Below are 19,479 nucleotides of genomic sequence, written 5' to 3'. Positions count from 1 at the left end.
AATTATAACTATACTTCATCATAAATAGGAATTAAGAAAGTACATTTTGCCAAACTGATTTTCGAATCTCCTAAATTGTATCTGTTCACTCACCTGCCAGTTTGAAAAATGTGCTAATTTGTAGAGGGCTTCCTCATCATTAATAATGAATTAGTGATGCTATAACTTAATTCAAAATCAATTACTTTTTAAAAATGGGACTCAGACCAAGAAAGCTTAGCATCAGCCAAACTCTCCCGGCTCACCATGGGCAAAAGGCCAACTCCACAGTGACATCTAAAGGTCACTTTATGAAGAATCCAAATAAAAATTACTCTCAAAATATTTTGTCCATTAAAATTAGTTTATGAATAGAAATTAAACTTTAACGAGAGGACTTTGGGCCTTTGAGCTAGAATCTCACAACCAGAAAGAAAAGCAATTTTAACATTGACCTATGATATTTTCAGAAAGTTTAACTATTGATTTAAAGAATTCTGTTGGAATAATGCATGATAAAAGCTTTGGAAGTAACAGTTATTGAATCTACAATTAAAAACTAATCATTTAGGGGCTTCCCTGGTGGTGCAGTGGTTAAGAATCTGCCTGCCAATGCAGATGACATGGGTTCGAGCCCTGGTCTGGGAAGATCCCACATGCTGCGGAGCAACTAAGCCCATGCACCACAACTACTGAGCCTGCGCTCTAGAGCCTGTGAGCCACAACTACTGAGCCTGTGTTCCAAAACTATTGAGCCTGCACTCTAGAGCCCGTGCTCTGCAACAAGAGAAAGCCTGCGCACAGCAACAAAGACCCAATGCAGCCAAAAATAAATAAATAAAATAATATTTTTAAAAACCAAAAAAAAACTAATCACTTAAATCTTTTCCCCCACGGACAAGACACAAATAACAAGCTTTTTCTGCTTTTCTATCTCCAGAAATTCCATGAGAATCCAGAAATGGAAAAAAAAAAAAAGCGAAGGTAAAACCTGCATCTAGCTGATTGACTATGAAAACTAAAAAAGCACTAAAAAGCATAAAATAGTATTGCTGAATACTGAAGAAAAATGAAAAACACCTGCAAACATTTTTCTACACATCCTGATTGTCTTTCTAATGTTGTTTAGTAGTTAGAACTACTTGCAAAACAAGTGCTTAGAGTTGATAAATATTTATGGTGCCACCTGGTGATTTACTTCGTGTTCAGCCAGTGCATTGATTTTGGATGTGATCAGTACTGCCCCCTCAGGAGCACATTCTCCTCTGCATATAATACAGGAAGCTGTACAGCTGGGGACCAGAGACTGTTACAGGTGCTCTGAAACATCAGTGAGAGGAGTTGCCAACTAAAGGAAAAAATGAAAATGTAGAATGCTTTACTCTGCTTTTCCACAGATGTAACCATGACTTCATGCAAAACCTAAAGAAAATGGAAGCTCCTTTATTCCAGATAACCCATAAATTCAGAATTCCACGTATAATTTCCTTTAGATGAGCAGAGTATGTTATACATTAATATCCATCTCCTTTATGAATCCTTGATAAGATTTTAGTTGACAAGGAGAATGAGAACCAGGATCTGGATGCTGAATGATGGCTTTGGCAACATCACGTGAGGTGGCTTTTGGGTCTGCCACACAGTTTGAGTTTCTTTGTTGTGAGCATCTGTGCCAGGCCATTGAGAAACACCAGAAAGATGGTCATGGACATGACAATCACGTAGTGGCTGATGCTACAGAAGGAGAAAAAGAAACATGTTACAGGCAGAGAGAACACATAAGAGGAAAAGCATAAGATTCCTCTAACTAACGTTTCTAAATGTACAGTTGATCCTTGAACAACTCAGGGATTAGGGGTGCTGACCCTCTGAGAAGTCGAAAATCAGCTTATAACTTTATAGTTGGCCCTCAGCATCCAGGGTTCCTAAGTATCTATGGTTTGGCAGCCTCGCATTCAACCAACCACGGATCTTGTAGTATTGCAGCATTTACTATTGAAAAGAATCCACAAATAAGTGGATCCATGCAGTTCAAACCCATGTTGTTCAAGGGTCAACTGTGTATATAAAATACACAGAATTACAGAGGATACCAATGATTTTGAAATAGATATCAATATGTTAAAAAGAACAAATTTGTTGTAGAAGTAGTGATGAACATAATATTTTGAGATAGCTCCAACAACTATAATGGTATGAAAATGTCTGATTGATATTAGTAGTGCCTGTGTCTTTGTCACCATTAGAAACTGAATTTTAAAATTTAGCTTTTAGAAAAATAAAGATAATTTCCCCCCTCTAATTCTTATATACTCTGAATAATATCCACAGACTCCCCATGATGTCCCCAAGTTAAGTATTCTGATGTTTTAGACCATGCCATCCCATGTTTTGACATAAGTTAGAAGTACTTTGACAAAAGTACCAGCCACAAAGAAAGAAAAATGTTACCCAAACTCAAATTCAGTGAAGTGAAAGTTTTAGTCAAAGAATCTAAACAAAAGAAAAGGGACACATCTCTCTATTAATCTCAGAGTCAAAGCTACTATCCCCAAGACTTCTGGAAGAAGATAGAATACGCTTAAAATTACTCAATCCCAGTTCCCATCTATCAGCAATATTAAATGTTCAGTTTTTCTTTTTAAACACAGTACATAGTACATGGCTTGATGATAAATTTGGAAATATGGAAAGAAATTTAGGACACAGATCTGACAAATGTGCAACAAAGCAGAGGCTTCCTGTAGTGTACTAGTACAGTATTGCCCAAGCTAAGCTTCAGTGCAGATTGGCAAGTTTATTCACAATGCCTATCAGAGTTGTGTTTAACTGTCTAACTTCATCAGAGATTCACACATTTTACACCCTTGTGTAAAATGTGCGCAGGCAGAAAGCCTGTGCGCAGGCTTTCTCTTGTTGCAGAAAAAACAAGGTTCCGCAGGCCTGTAACCAAGCTGGTTTGATGAAGGGAGGTCATATTTTCTCCCCTTTCCTCTCCTCTACCCCCAGCAAACAGAAGTCCTGGTGTGGGTTAAAGAAGCCCCTTCCCAAGAATGGCCCCCAGGGCAAGCCCCAGGGAACTTGTCTTAGGGCATCTGGGAAGGTGCCTTTTGGGTGCATGTAAAACAGGCGGATCACAGAGAGGGACATGGAGACTAAGGGGAAAGGGAACAGCGGCCTGCAGGCCTCCCTCCCACCTTCTCAATAACTCCAGTCCAGTAGGTGGGCAGCCCCCCAAAATGTCAAACTGCTGGCCCTAGGCCAACCTAGGCAAAGCTTCACTGTGCTGTCAGGTAACTGCTCCATAGGCAAGGCCCCTCAAGGCCAGGAAAGAAGGGCCTCTACTCTATGCAGCTTTTATTTATTTATTTATTTATTTATGGTATTGTTATAAGCTTTTAAGTAAGAACCTCCAATTGTAAAGCTTTATGGTTTGATAGGATTTCCTTTGGAAAGGCACTGATTCCTATTTAGAATCTTTCTCTAGGTTCACTGGTTCATCTTGTAAAGTAAATTTGATATAGAAGAGTTGGCTAATTAAAAAATAAGAATGAGAACTAGTTATGTTAGAAATCTGGTTCTGGACTAGGGTAGGCTCCTGACCTAAAAAGAAAACAATAAAATTAGATCTTTAACTGCTAGCCAAATATTAACATTAAGTTAAGAGTTTTGAAATGTTTGTTTATTTTCACTGTAAAAATAATGTAATAGAATATTGGACCTGGAATTTTCTTCTACTTAAATTTATGTGTGTATGTGTTTGTGTGTATGTGTGTTTGTATATATTTTTTAACCCTGAATGAATATGATATAGCTCTTATCTACCACTTAATTATGTAGATTTTACAAAGCTACTTTCCAACTTTAGTAGCTACAGAGGAAATAAATCACTGATAATTATTTATTTAAAAATGAAAACAATGATAAGACATTTTTATCATTCTACAAAGCCCTTCTGGGAATAAAACTATCTAGATATTTATTTTAACAGAATGCTCTTTAACAACTCATGCCAAAATAGACAAGATTATGTTACCAAAATTATGTGAGTTATGCTGAAATTTTATCACACTTAAGTTGGTAACTGGTTGACTGATCTTACTTTAAACATCTTCCAAAGTGGGGCAATTCAAGTTTATCACAGCACAGAGGTGTTAGAAAACTAGAAGCTTTAAAAAAAAAAATCAGAAAATCTTCCTTTTCCTGGAGATGGAGTAGGTGTACTTTCCCCTATTCTTCCTGCCAAGTACAACAAAAACTCTGGGCATTGTATATAAAAGAAACGTAAGAAGACTGAACAGTGGATAGAATACACACAGGTTAAGGATCTTGGGACCCAAGGAATGACACAGTGGGTAGTTCCCTGGATTTTCTTTTTGCTGGAACAAAATGGAACAAACCAGAAATGCCAATGGACATAGCCCAAACCCCCTCAAAACAACCCAACATGATAACAAAAGCCTACTCTCTAGCCAAAGGACAGACAAGGAGTGGGGCAGGCCCAAAAGATGGAAAACTTTTAGACAGTAACTGTTCCACTTCAGCCAGAAACCACAGAAAAAAGGGTGGTTCGGCTCCTACCTGCTCCAGCAAAGGCCGAGTGGGGAGCCTACACTTCCACCCTCACCAGGCTTTGATGAGGTACTCCAACCCCCATCCATCCCTGACCCTGAACCCCCATGGCATGAGAGAACACTGAGTAGGGAAGCTGGTACTTTCACCCAAACCTGGCAGTGACAAGCAATTCCCACTGCCCGACAGTGTCAGTGGAGACCACGCGAGAAGCCTCGACTTGCACCCCCGTCCAGCAGTAATGAGGGCCCCCTTCACTGGGGTAGTATCAGACGAGGCCCAGTGGAGAGTCATTCACCTCCGCCCAGAGTTAACAAGGCCATTCCCCTCCCCACTGTGATGTTAGTGGAGGTCATGTAGGGGAGCAATAAGGACTTCCAGCCCTTCCTAACCACGGAAATACCAGGGGAGGCCCAGTGGGGAACTGTAATTCCTTCCCCTGCCCTGTAATAACGAGGAGACCCCTTTGGGCATCAATGGAGGCTGAATGGGGAACCTGGATTTCTACTCCAGTCAGTCAAAAAACAGTTCGGTAGTTTCTTATGAAACTAAACGTGCAACTACTATATGACCCAGCAAGTGTACTTCTGGACATTTATCCCAAAGAAATAAAAACTGATGTTCACAAGAATGCTTAGAGGCTTAATTCATATAGCCCCAAACTGGAAATAACCTCGAAGTTCTTCAATGGGTGAATGACTAAACAAACTGTGGTACATCCGTACTACAGAATACTACTCCGAAATAAGAAGGAATGAACTACTGAAACACACAACAACCTGGATGAATCACCGGAGAATTATGCTGAGCAAAGAAAGCGAATCCCATAATGTTACATACTGTATAATTCCACATATGTCACATTCATGAAATAACAAAACTACAGAAATGAAAAAAAGATTAATGGTTGCTAGGGGTTAAGGAGGAATGGAAGCAGGAAGGAACTGGTTTTGCCAATAAAAGGGCAACACGAAGGATCCTGTGTTGATAGAAGCTGTTCTGTATCTTGACAATATGAACATCAATATCCTGGTTGTTCTATAGCTTTGTTGCATGAAGTTACCCTTGGGGGTAACTGGGTAAAGGGAGTACAGGATTTCTGTATTATTTCTTACAATCTCATGTGAACCCATAATTATCTCAAAATGTTTAATTGAAAACAACTGGCAGCTTGCAGACAACACAAAAACAGCAGGTGGGCTGGCTTGCACTAAAGGGTCAGAGATTGCTGACCTCTGCCCTAGGCTGTCAGGTCCCTGGAGGCAGGGACCATGGTCCCTGTTTCTCTCCCCATTTCATCTTTAAGGTCCAATTCAAGGCCTTGTGGGCCCTTCAATATTTGTTAAATTATTAAAAATGGTAATTTGTAATTAAAAGAAATCAGAAAATCCTCTTTTGTTTTATATACCCTGGCAGATTTAGCCTGGACTGAAATCAGACTCCCCTAAAATAAAAGTCATAGACATATAATCAAAATTAAATGATAAAAGACAAAATCCCAAAATATTTAAAGAAACAAAGAGTCTCTCCCAAAATGAAGTAAAACTAGCCCTAGGAGATATTAAAACATAAAGATAAGTGTAATTCTGGCATTAGAATCAATAATCAGAACCAGGGAAGGGAACAGAAAGCACCGTACACTAAAGATAAAGGAACCATCACAAAAAACTCATGACTGTTCTGGCTAGGCTCACTTTAATTTTATGGGCACAGATGAGATTTGGTTCTCATGAATGCCTCAATTCTGACTGCACACCTGTGAATTATTTTTCTGTCTCCAAATCAAACCATTTAATGTCCTTTCTTCTCTCCTCAAAGTTCTATCACCTTCCTCCCCTCTCAGGAGATGACTTTGCTTATTTGAGAAAACTTTACTGAGAGCTAAGAGAGAACTTCTCTTCTTGCCCCAAACCTACTAAAACACCCATATCTGTCTATATTTCCTCCTGCACCTGATCCTGTCTAAAACAAACCCCTCCACTTCTATTTTGGATCCTGTTTCAACTCTCCTACAAAAGGACTTTACTTTTGCAGTGATCCCCCCCCTCTCTCATAGCGACATTTTCCCCTTCTCTAAAGCGAGCAAAGCTGTCACCACGGAGATGTGTAATTTCTCTCATCCTAAAAATAAAAGAAAAACTCTCCCAAGATCCCATGACTTCCTCTGGCACCATCCTAATTTAAGGCATTTTAAATTTGATATGTAAAACCCAGCTCTTAATTTCCCAAATCTTCCTTCATCAACCTCACTTTTCTGAGGGGCTTCTCCATCTTGGGAAATGGCTTTACTGTTCATTCACTTAGTTACTCAAGATAAAAAACCTAGGAGTCACCCTTGATTCTCACCTTTTCTTCTCCTAGCACATCCAGTCCATTAACAACTTCCACTCACCTCTCTTTCAGAATACTTTGTAAATCTAGCCTCTTGTTACCATTTTGAATCACTGCCCTAGTCGAAGCTGTCATATCTCTAGTTTAGAATACTGCAAGAGCCTATTAACCAATCTTCCTCTTCCCTCTCTCAATCCCTGAGTATGTTCTCTGTATTGGCCAAAGAGTTGTTTCCAAATGTAAAGCGTATCAAATACTTCCCTGCTCAAGAGTCTAATGCTTTGCCTTATACTTGGAATAAATTCCTAATTCCTTACAATGACCTTCAAAGCCATAAGTGACATCAACTGTCTTTCTGAACTCTCTCCCTACCATGTTTCTCCTCACACCTTTCTCGTCACAATAACCTTCATGTTTTCAAAAGTAATGACATCAGGAAATGGTTATCATAGAAAGCCAACTTAAAAAAAAAAAACCCTGTATATGTTTACATATAAATTAAGTCTAAAAGGAGATACATCAACCTGTTGGACAGAGGTTAACTCTGAGACATTGAATTATGTGTGACTTCTTACTTTTTCTACATGCTTTCTGTATTTTCTACAATGAGCTTGTGATACATTTCTATCTATGTGATGTTTATAAATTATGACATAGAACTCTTGGCCAAGCTCATAATTATCACAGAAATCTTCAACTCTCTCCCATTTCTGTTCCTCACAGGACATTTCAAAATCTGCAATGGTTCCTGAGATAAAAATCCTCAACCCAATAAGCTGGATATAATGGTCACAATTCTTCATGTTATAAGAAGGTTCACTCCCCAACCCAGGGACTGGAGTTCGGAGTCAGAGGTGAGAGGAGGGACGGAGTGCAAACTGCCCAGTCTCCAGCCTCAAGGATCAAATCCAGGACAGCCCAATCTGACCCTGGTTCCATGGGAAGACCAGGCAAGGAGGTTAGGAGGCAGGTAGATGAAGGAAAGCCGTGAGGACTGTAAAAGGTTACACTATAGAACGAATACACAGAATGTGGCCTATCCATACAATGGAACACTATTCAGCAATGAAAGGGAACAAAGTACTGATCTATGCTACAATATAAAGGAATGCCAAAAACATCACACTAACTGGAAGAAGACAGATGTGAAAGACTACATATCGTATGATTCCATTTATTGAAATGTCCAGGGAATAGGCAAATCTGTAGAGACAGAAAGCAGAGTAGTGGTTTCCTGGGACCAGGTATGGGAATTGCATAGAACTGAATTAGGCACGGGAGAATTTTTTGAGTGATGGAAATATTCAAAAACTAGATTATGGTGATGGTTGCACAACTCCATAAATCTGCTGAAAAATCACGGAAGTGATTTAAATCATTTAAAACCTTAAAATGGATGAATTTTATGATATATAAATTATACCTCAATAAAGCTGTAAAAAAAAAAAAGAAGAGATTATATTCTAGCAGATGTTTTTTCCATTAAATTTTACTATCAATTTTAGGTGTTTTTTAAAACTTTAAAATATTAAATATGACTTGATCTCTTAACAAAGTAGTTTTGTAAAACCAGAAAGTAGGTGACCCATCCTCAAATTTAGTGACAGTCTATTTATAAAAGGTATTCCACAGATCACCTATCTCCTTGGCCTGAAGTGGCCTGAAATCATGGACTCTTGGCTCATTTAAGCTAACATCGTTGGCAGGGAACAGTTGTGAAGCTCATCATCTTCGTGCCACTGAGTCTAAGGCATTCAGTTTGTTATATTTTCCATCAATCAAGTCTTGGTGTCATCATAGCATAGCAGAGTTAAAGGAACATCAAATTTCTACTTGCAATGAGTTCTGCTGTTCCCACTCTCTTCCCTTGACTATTTTGACAGCATTTAAATCAGTAATTCTAAAGGTATACATATGAGATGGTAGAGGGACAGGGTCTGTGTGTGGAGGGGCATACAGAATCACCAGGCAGGCCTGTTCAATGTGTACAATGGGTGATAAAAGGTTGATTATACTTCTCAATTAGGATAATGGGCAATAGAAGCAGGTCCTATCTGTCAGATGTACTGGGGAAGCAACAGGTTGAGAATCACTGATTTTAATAAAGCTTAGTATTCATTGTCAAGTGTAAAGATATTTTATGGCACTTATTAATTACATTTAGGAGGATAGTAAAATATTACTGGACTTAATTTTAAGTTTTCACTATATCTAAAGATAGAAGTGATACTTTAGTTGTCATTTATATTTTAATAATGTATAACAATAGTGCATGTAGGAAACAAAGTCCAAATGAATACCACTATCAAACTAAAGTTCAAACTGACAATGATGACTATTCACCTCATATCAAACACATTCAGAACATAAATTTAAATCTAATTTTTTTATAGTTATGAAAATTCCCTCAAAGGAATTTTTTCTCTAGTTTAAAAAATGCACTTCTCTCAGTATGGAATATAAAAGGCAATACTCTGTAAAGTTTATGGCCTGCTATAAATGAAGAAACTGTGTAAAAGATCAAAAGAAGAAAATGCTAAATTATAGCTCTGTCGGCCCAGCCCAGTTTCATGGCCTGGGTAGGATATTTTTCACATGGCTGTTGAGAAAAACACCTGATGCCACAAGGTTCTCCAGAAAACCACTGAAATTACACCCACGGTTTCAGGTGATCATACTGACTGGAGTATATTCCTTTAACAGTTTCCATTAAAGTCTGGTAAAATCTGCTCCAAAGATGCATTTTGAACATATTGGACTACACTTACAAACAGATATCCTGTCTTATGCCCTAGCAATGCAATCTTTATTTTTAAAGACACTCTTATTTATTAACCTGAAACTCATAGCTGAGGAATCTCTCCAACCTATTTTGAAAACCCACTGTAGTCCCCACGACGGCACTACATACATTACAGATACATGTCAGACTGCATTCATGGGGGTCATTAGCCCCTAGTCCTCTCTGAAATTCTAGGACAGGTTCTCACCATTTATGTATTTATAAAGCAATAAAATTTATAAAGCAATAAAAAGGACAAAAGGACAACATTCCATTCCTGTGAATAATAAGCATGGAATGGCTGAAGTTATTAACTGTATTACTAATACAAAGGAGTTTGGAAATAAAATTTGTCACAAAGGGAAACCACTGCAGGAGCACAATTCAAATAACCCTGGTTCCCATTAAGGAAATTATGACAGTAAGTTTAATAATATCTGCAACATGACAAGGAACTGCTCAGCTTTTCAAATGTATATCCACATAGGAATAATTAGAAAGCCAAAACTTAAAAGCAACATTCTCACAAATAAAATGCAGGAAAAAGTAGAATAATGAAGTTTCGAAAGGTGAACCTTATTATATGGTGCTTTAGTTTTGGATCTTGAAGTGTATTTTCCCCCACTATCCAAGCCTTTTCCTGGCAATCAATCAGATGCTTATGAAGATGCATGAACCACTTCTGCGCATTAGACCTGTATCACATGGTTCACTGCGGTACTATATGCCATTACTGCTATACAGGATGCAAAGGAAAGATTTTAGAATTCTAACTCACCAACAAGAGCAGCAGCAGCAACGAAAACCTCACCTTGCAGCATCAACTGGGGCAATTCCACTTAGAAAGCTTAATTCCACTAACTCAGATTTCATTTTGTCTCTGCACCCCAACCTCTTCCACCTCCCCGCTCCCCATCATCTTCCTTTCTTAAGTAGGCATCTTTTGTACAATACAATAAAAGACAAAGAAGACAAACAGAGCAGAGCAAAGAGATATTTCAGCAGGAATGACCGGGAGAGGATGTGGGTAATTTATGTAGGATAGTTCAATGTTCTCAGCCTGAGGAACAGAACTGAGCTCTGAAATCTGAAGTCTCTCAGAGCAAGCATCCCATTTTACCTATGGGAGTTAGACTCGTGATGATGAAGCATTAAGACTGAGATAAACTGAGGTTTAACATAACTTATTAACTGGCTACGCCTTTATTCTCTTCCCATCCACTTTGGATTTTTAATGTTGTATAGATGAGGATGTGAAGATTACACCGGGACAAAAGGCATAAACCAGGACTGCTCCAGGTAAACCTGGACATATGATCCCTGTATGTGTAGGGCAGCTCCCTTTATAAAAAAATACTATTACCACAAAATATTTCTACAGCACAGTTTTTACCCTGTATAGCATTAATTAATTATATACTATTTTAATATGTAATATAAATGAAGTACAGTACTGAACCACGGGGTTAATGTCCTTTTCTCATGGCTAGTGCTGCTGAGGGAGGGGTCATTAATGCATTCACAGCCTACAAGTGCTAATGCACCATTCTGTTTCCCTTGGTTTGAATGACACTCATTGTTTGTTTTATGCCTCTGCAGTCTCTTTTTTGCTATTATTTTGTGCTCTGATGAACACTTTATTTCCCATGATGGTTGTGTAAAGGAATGCAAGGAAGAGGCCTGGAGGTACCACACACGTGCCAAGAAGAACATCACACTAGATACTAAATTCAAGTTTTGCAATGGGTCAAAGCCTCTTTTAGTAACAAAAATAAAGATAGATAAACTGGACTATATCAAAATTTAAAACTTCTGTGCAAAGGACATAATCAACAGAGTGAAAAAGCAAACTACAGAATGGGAGAAAATATTTGCAAATCATATATCTGATAAGGGGTTAATGTCCAGGACAGCCCAATCTGACCCTGGTTCCATGGGAAGAACAGGCAAGGAGGTTAGGAGGCAGGTAGATGAAGGAAAGCCATGAGGACTCAACACTCAACAATAAAAAACCAAATAACTCAAATGAAAAATGGGCAAAGGACTTGACCAGATATTTTGCCAAAGAAGACATACAAATAGCCAACAAGCACATGAAAAATGCTCAACATCACGAACCATTAGGGAAATGCAAGTCAAAACTACAATGAGATATACTTCACACCCATCAGGGTGGCTACTATCAAAAAAAGAAAAGAAAACAAGGATTGGTGAGAATGTGGAGAAATTCGTCTTCTGCACTACTGGTAGGAATAAAATGGCACAACTGCTATGGAACACATTAAGGCAATTCCTCAAAAGATTAAAAACAGAACTACCATATGATCCAGCAATCTCATTTCTGGGTGTGTATCTCAAAGAACTGACAGCAGGGACTTGAATGGATAATGAACACCCATGTTATAGTAGCATTATTCACAATAGCCAAAGGTGGGAGCAACCTATGTGCCCACTGATGGATGAATGGATAGACAAACGTGATATATACATACAATGGAATATTATTCAGCCTTCAAAAGGAAGGAAATTCTGATACATGCTACAACATGGATGAACCTTCAGGACATTACCCTAAGTGAAATTAGCCAGATATGAAAGGACAAATATTGTGTGATTCCACCTATACGAGGTACCTAGAGTAGCCAAACTCATAGAGACAGGAAGTAGAAAAGTGGATTCCAGGGGCTGAGGGGAAGGGAAAATAGGGAGCTGCTGTTTAATGGGTACAGAGATTCAGTGATGCAAGATGAAAAAGTTCTGGAGATTAGTTGTACAGCAATGTGAATATATTTAATAAAACTGAGCTGTACACTTTAAAATGGTTAACGTGGTTTTTTTGTAATGTATATATTACGATAATTTTTTTAAAGAAAAGAAAAACATTATCAAGGAAAAAGACTGTCAAAGTTGGCAATTTGGATTTAGTGCAAAGTACTATGACATGGTAACGGGCCCTGTAACATCACTGAAGTCTGGGGGGACAGACCTTGAAGGAAGCAGGAAAAAATTATGCCTGGAAGCACAGAATAACTTCAGGGATCAAAAGAGAATTGAAGCCTGACCGTTAAGGTTATGCCAGGAGCACTTAAGGATAATGCTTAATCACCCTGATGGTGCTGGTTTAGTTAGTTCCTCCATTTCCAGGCACATTCTACCCCACCTGTCACTCCACGGAATGAACTTGTATAAAAAAGGCAGTCAAGATTCCTAACTCCTAGGCAATAATTCACTTGTGGAAATAACATCTAAAATATTAAAGCTCCAGTAGAACCAAAGTACATGGCTGCTCACTTATATGCCAACAGAATGCACACTGTAGTTTTGTATTCAAGGTTCTCCAAGTTAAGGTTCCCAAAGGCTATTTTCTGGAAATTTGTTTATCCAAAACCTAAGGTTTCTGAAATTCAGCTTATTTATCACACTCCAGATGAGTAGGCATTGGGCTTTTTCACCTCTATGCTTTGCTCATATCCATTCTGTCCGCCGAAAATACTCTAAGTCCCCTAACTGAAATTATACCCTTCATTCAAGGCCCAGCTCAAATGCTGACCTTGAGCAATGTTTTCTCAGTCATTGAAGTCGGAATTGAAGCGGCCTCCATTCGGTATTCACATAACGCTTAAGCACATGCTGCCTCATATTACAGTTATTCTGTCTTACAACCCTGAATGCAGGGGCCATGTGTCAGAGTCATATCCTTCCAGGGCTGGAATATTCCTTATAAGTTATACAGTAGAACTTCCCCCTTTTCGTGAATTCCCCACGAAAAACTCTGATGCAGGAGTTATCTATCTCTAGCAGTGGGGCATCACCAAGTTTTGAGGAGGCAATCCCATTCATCTTTGGGCCCTTGGTAACACCTGGGGATGCTTCATGGATGGTGAATGCTCACTATATACTTTTTCCTGAAGAAATGATCTATATATTAAATGTACATACAATGCAAAAAACTGAAACCTACGTATTGCATGTTATTAAGTCTTTCAGAGCCAGTTTCCTCTGCTGTAAAGTAGAAATAATTATATTTTCTTCACATCATTGTCATTAAAACTAACGAAATAACCTATGTAAAACTCCTAATACACTGTGTGCAATAAATGACATTTTAATACTAATTATTATATCAATTTAATACCTTTCTCAATAATCCTTAACTTTACTCATTTGCTGCTTAATTTAATCTGGCTTTTCCCCAGATTTGGGTATAAGTTTTTTTCTGTGGCAAAACAATCTAATCCTCCAAAAGGTTTCTGGAAACTTCTAGCGATCCCAGAAAGGAGGAGAGATAAACATGATTGCATTAAATTCCTTAAAACAGTTTAACATTTCTAAAGAAAGACATTGCAGAATTTTCCAGAGAAAAACAGTGACTATCTTTAAACAAGCAACATGAAAGACTGGGAAAGAGAGAAAATAATTTGTGGACAAAGAAGGATACAGGACTTCAGGAGTGGATCAAGGGCTGATGTTGATGCCAGAAGGTGGAAAATGAAATGCTAAAAAGGATATTCTTTCTCTTTCTCTCTCTTTCCCTCCCTCTCTTTTCCCCTGCCTCCTCCCCACGGCTCCCTTTCTCTTTTTCTTCCTTCTTTTTTTCTTTTTGATGAAAGAGTATATTACTAGAGAGGAAGCAAAGAAAAGGTAATTTGAGGGGTTGGTGTTGAGGGGAACGTTCTGCTAATTAAGTTTTCGATGAAAGACTGAAGATGACAGAAAGGGAACAGGGCCAACAGTGCTGAATGGAATGGGATCCGTGAAGAACTGACAAGAGATGGATGTGAACAAGAGGGCACAATGTAATGAGAAAGACAGGCTTAGAGTTGTTGCTCAATAGGTACTTGTTGAGTGAAAGCATGAAAGACTAAGTAAGTCAGTAAGTGGGGGAAAAGGTCCTGAATTCTGGGATCCAATGCTGAAAAGAAATCTCCTCTACTGGAGTCCTGAGTATAAGGTAACCAAGGTCAGCAAAGGTGACGCAGCTAACGAAAATTTCTGATCAGGTCCTTGCTCATGGGTATCTTGATTCATCACTATGTCCTTGAATTTGCCCTTGACTCTCTGTAGCCCTAGCAAAAGTCCTTCTAGGGCACACACAAAGCCTCAGAATTTCATAAGCATCACAGTACTGCAGCGTTTCTTTAACCGTATCTTTTAACTCTCCTAGGAAGAGTCTTCTTTATGTCACAAGGTTTTTCTCTCAACCACCAGTATGAGACTATCTGTTGCCATCTTCTGACATAAATAAGATGCCACTTTGCCAGCCGTGCAGTTTGGCAGTGTGTGCTTGGGTCTGTGGTGCCTGTCGGCAGCCTGCACGCCCCGTGACGGCCTTCCCCTAGCAGAAAGCTGCCACCGGCCTCATTCCCTGCTTCTCAGTATTTTCTCTTTGAGGACACAACTCTGCTCTGTACACTCAACAAAGGCCTCTGGCACAAAAAAGGACTTTTCTGACCTAAGATGCCCTTACTCTTGGCTCATTCCCTCCTAATCAATATTTCTTTCTCCTGTAAATCCTAGATTTATATTATTCAAAACTTTGCAGTGAATGGTTCCTTTGCAACAATCACAAACATGGGATTAGACACAGAGCCACTTTTCAAAAAGAGGTTATTAGAATTACAAAACAAAGACTCTGGGGAATTCTAAGTAGAGGCACTTAAGGGCAGTGGGAATACACAGCTCTGGTGCCCAAGTGCTGCCTCCCTGACCTGCTCAGCCATTTACAGGCCCTGTGGCATGAGCAAGTCGCACTCTCCTTAGGGCCACGGGATCCTCAACTGTAAAATGAGGCAGTAAATATATCTGTGGTGGAAAATAATGTGTACTTCACAGTGCTATGATAAAGATCACATGAAATAATGTGCTGGAAGATACTGTAAACATGGTGGCACAATACCAGTGTTGGTTATTAGTGCTACAGCTGTGACCGGGGCAAGCCTTTGGCATCCTGAGCTCAAACTCAAGTTTGAGCTTCTGTCTTGTTTTGCCTTTTGACAAATATAAACGGATTCCCTGGTCTCTGAACTGCCTGTATCACGCCTCTCCGGGCCCATGTCTCAAATAAACAACTGCTGGGTACGAGATTCTGTGTTGCAACGCCTTGCTCTGACCTTGCGGGGATGGGTCACTACTCTACTCTGTGAATGGGCTTACTACATTTGAGCCCCAATGCTGGACCCCAGTTTTGACACAGGGTAACCAGATCTAGGGACATTCATGCCTTCCAACTATAATATCATTCCTCACATCACTCATGGCTGAAACAAAATGATAACAAAATCTCAAAAGGAGGTGTGAGGGTATTCCCATGTGATAACTGCCCTATTTCTCCTTCCCTTTCCAATTAAGCTTGAAAGAGTGGTCTGGACTTAAAACTCTACTTCCTGACCTCCCATTTCATTTATGACTTTCCCTTTAATTTTTTTTTTAATTGGAACCTTTTTTTTGTTGTTCTTATTTCAGTATATTAACAATATACTTATTCCCTGTTTCTCTTCCTCTTCCTCATTTTTATTTCTATTTTTTAATAGTCATCAATTTTATACACATCAGTGTATACATGTCAATCCCAATCTCCCAGTTCATCACACCACCACTGCCACTCCCCCACCACTTTCCCCCCTTGGTGTCCATAAGTTTGTTCTCTACATCTGTGTCTCAATTTCTGCCCTGCAAACAGGTTCATCTGTCCTATTTTTCTAGGTTCCACAAATATGCATTAATATACGACATTTGTTTTTCTCTTTCTGATTTACTTCACTCTGTATGACAGTCTCTAGATCCATCCACGTCTCAACAAATGACCCAATTTCATTCCTTTTTACGGCTGAGTAATATTCCATTGTATATATGTACCACATCTTCTTTATCTATTTGTCTGTTGATGGGCATTTAGGTTGCTTCCATGACCTGGCTATTGTAAATAGAGCTGCAATGAACATTGGGGTGCATGTGTCTTTTTGAATTATGGTTATCTCTGGGTATATGCCCAGTAGTGGGATTGCTGGATCATATGGTAATTCTATTTTTAGTTTTTAAGGAACCTCCATACTGTTCTCCATAGTGGCTGTATCAATTTACATTTCCAGCAACAATGCAAGAGGGTTCCCTTTTCTCCACACCCTCTCCAGCATTTGTTGTTTGTAGATTTTCTGATGACGCCATTTCTAACTGGTGTGAGGAGATACCTCATTGTAGTTTTGATTTGCATTTCTCTAATAATTAGTGATGTTGAGCAGATTTTCATGTGCTTCTTGGCCATCTGTATGTCTTCTTTGGAGAAATGTCTATTCAGATCTTCTGCCCATTTTTGGATTGGGTTGTTTGTTTTTTTAATATTGAGCTGCATGAGCTGTTTATATATTTTGGAGATTAATCCTTTGTCCGTTGATTCATTTGCAAATATTTTCTCCCATTCTGAGGGTTGTCTTTTCGTCTTGTTTATGGTTTCCTTTTCTGTGCAAAAGCTTTGAAGTTTCATTAGGTCCCATTTGTTTATTTTTGTTTTTATTTCCATTACTCTAGGAGGTGGATCAAAAAAGATCTTGCTGTGATTTATATCAAAGAGTGTTCTTCCTATGTTTTCCTCTAAGAGTTTTATAGTGTCCGGTCTTACATTTAGGTCTCTAATCCATTTTGAGTTTATTTTTGTGTATGGTGTTAGGGAGCATTCTAATTTCATTCTTAAACATGTAGCTCTCCAGTTTTCCCAGCACCACTTATTGAAGAGGCTGTCTATTCTCCATTGTATATTCTTGCCTCCTTTGTCATAGATTAGTTGACCATAGGTGCGTGGGTTTATCTCTGGGCTTTCTATCTTGTCCCATTGTCCCATTGATCTATGTTTTTGTGACAGTACTATATTGTCTTGATTACTGTAGCTCTGCAGTATAGTCTGAAGTGAGGGAGACTGATTCCTCCAGCTCCTTTTTTTCCCTCAAGACTGCTCCGGCTATTTGGGGTCTTTTGTGTTTCCATACAAATTTTAAGATTTTTTGTTCTAGTTCCATAAAAACTGCCTTTGGTAATTTGATAGGGATTGCATTGAATCTGTAGATTGCTTTGGGTAGTAGAGTCATTTTCACAATATTGATTCTTCCAATCCAAGAACATGGTATATCTTTCCATCTGTTGGTATCATCTTTAATTTCTTTCATCAGTGTCTTATAGTTTTCTGCATACAGGTCTTTTGTCTCCCTAGGTAGATTTATTCCTAGGTATTTTATTCTTTTCATTGCAATGTAAATGGGAGTGTTTCCTTAATTTCTCTTTCACATTTTTCATCATTAGTGTATAGGAATGCAAGAGATTTCTGTGCATTAATTTTGTATCCTGCATCTTTACCAAATTCATTGATTAGCTCTAGTAGTTTTCTGGTGGCATCTTTAGGATTCTCCATGTATAGTATCATGTCATCTGCCAACAGTGACACTTTTATTTCTTCTTTTCCAATTTGTATTCCTTTAATTTCTTCTTCTTCTCTGATTGCCATGGCTAGGACTTCCAAAACTATGTTGAATAATAGTGGTGAGAGTAGACATCCTTGTCTTGCTCCTGATCTTAGAGGAAATGCTTTCAGTTTTTCAGCACTGAGAGTGATGTTTGCTATGGGTTTGTCGTATATGGCCTTTATTATGTTGAGGTAGGTTCCCTCTATGCCCACTTTCTGAAGAGTTTTTATCATAAATGGGTGTTGAATTTTGCCAAAAGCTTTTTCTGCATCTATTGAGATGATCATATGGTTTTTCTTCTTCAATTTGTTAATATGGTGAATCACATTGATTGATTTGCGTATATTGAAGAATCCTTGCATCCCTGGGATTAATCCCACTTGATCATGGTGTATGATCCTTTTAATGTGTTGTTGGATTCTGTTTGCTAGTGTTTTGTTGAGGATTTCTGCATCTATATTCATCAGTGATATTGGTCTGTAATTTTCTTTTTTTGTAGTACCTTTGTCTGGTTTTGGTATCAGGGTGATGATGGCCTCATAGAGTGAGATAGGGAATGTTCCTTCCTCCGCAATTTTTTGGAAGAGTTTGAGAAGGATGGGTGTTAGCTCTTCTCTAAATGTTTGATAGAATTCACCTGTGAAGCCATCTGGTCCTGGACTTTTGTTTTTGAAAGATTTTTAATCACAGTTTCAATTTCATTACTTGTGAATGGTCTGTTCATATTTTCTATTTCTTCCTGGTTCAGTCTTGGAAGGTATACCTTTCTAAAGAATTGTCCATTTCTTCCAGGTTGTCCATTTTATTGTCATAGAGTTGCTTGTAGTAGTCTCTTAGGATGCTTTGTATTTCTGTGATGTCTGTTGTAACTACTCCTTTTTCATTTCTAATTTTATTGATTTGAGTCCTCTCCCTTGTTTTCTTGATGAGTCTGGCTAATGGTTTATCAATTTTGTTTATCTTCTCAAAGAACCAGCTTTTAGTTTTATTGATCTTTGCTACTGTTTTCTTTGTTTCTATTTATTTCTGCTCTGATCTTTATGATATCTTTCCTTCTGCTAACTTTGGGTTTTCTTTGTTCTTCTTTCTCTAATTGCTTTAGGTGTAAGGTTAGATTGTTTATTTGAGATTTTTCTTGATTCTTGAGGTAGGCTTGTATAGCTATAAACTTCCCTCTTAGAACTGCTTTTGCTGCATCCCATTGGTTTTGGATCATCATGTTTTCATTGTCATTTGTCTCTAGGTGTTTTTTGATTTCCTCTCTGATTTCTTCAGTGATCTCTTGGTTATTTAGTAACATATTGTTTAGCCTCCATGTGTTTGTGTTTTTTACGTATTTTCCCCTGTAATTCATTTCTAATCTCA

At 38.5% G+C, this 19,479-nt stretch overlaps 1 protein-coding gene across 6 annotated transcripts in view; it reads right to left on the bottom strand.

Moving 5' to 3' along the window:
- Positions 1–1,402: 1,402 nt before the first annotated feature.
- The window catches only part of PIGN (phosphatidylinositol glycan anchor biosynthesis class N), a 111,612-nt gene continuing 93,535 nt past the window's right edge, over positions 1,403–19,479 (bottom strand). For all 6 annotated transcript variants that reach the window (XM_067698906.1, XM_067698907.1, XM_067698905.1 and 3 more), the window contains one exon: positions 1,403–1,713. In XM_067698906.1, the coding sequence (XP_067555007.1) occupies positions 1,590–1,713 (124 nt within the window). In that variant the 3' untranslated portion in view covers positions 1,403–1,589. The remainder of the gene's footprint in view (positions 1,714–19,479) is intronic.

This window comes from Pseudorca crassidens, chromosome 12 (assembly GCF_039906515.1).
Source record: "Pseudorca crassidens isolate mPseCra1 chromosome 12, mPseCra1.hap1, whole genome shotgun sequence".
NCBI lineage: Eukaryota > Metazoa > Chordata > Mammalia > Artiodactyla > Delphinidae > Pseudorca > Pseudorca crassidens.
Note: the sequence above shows the minus strand (reverse complement) of the source record. Positions and strands in the feature narration are given on the sequence as shown.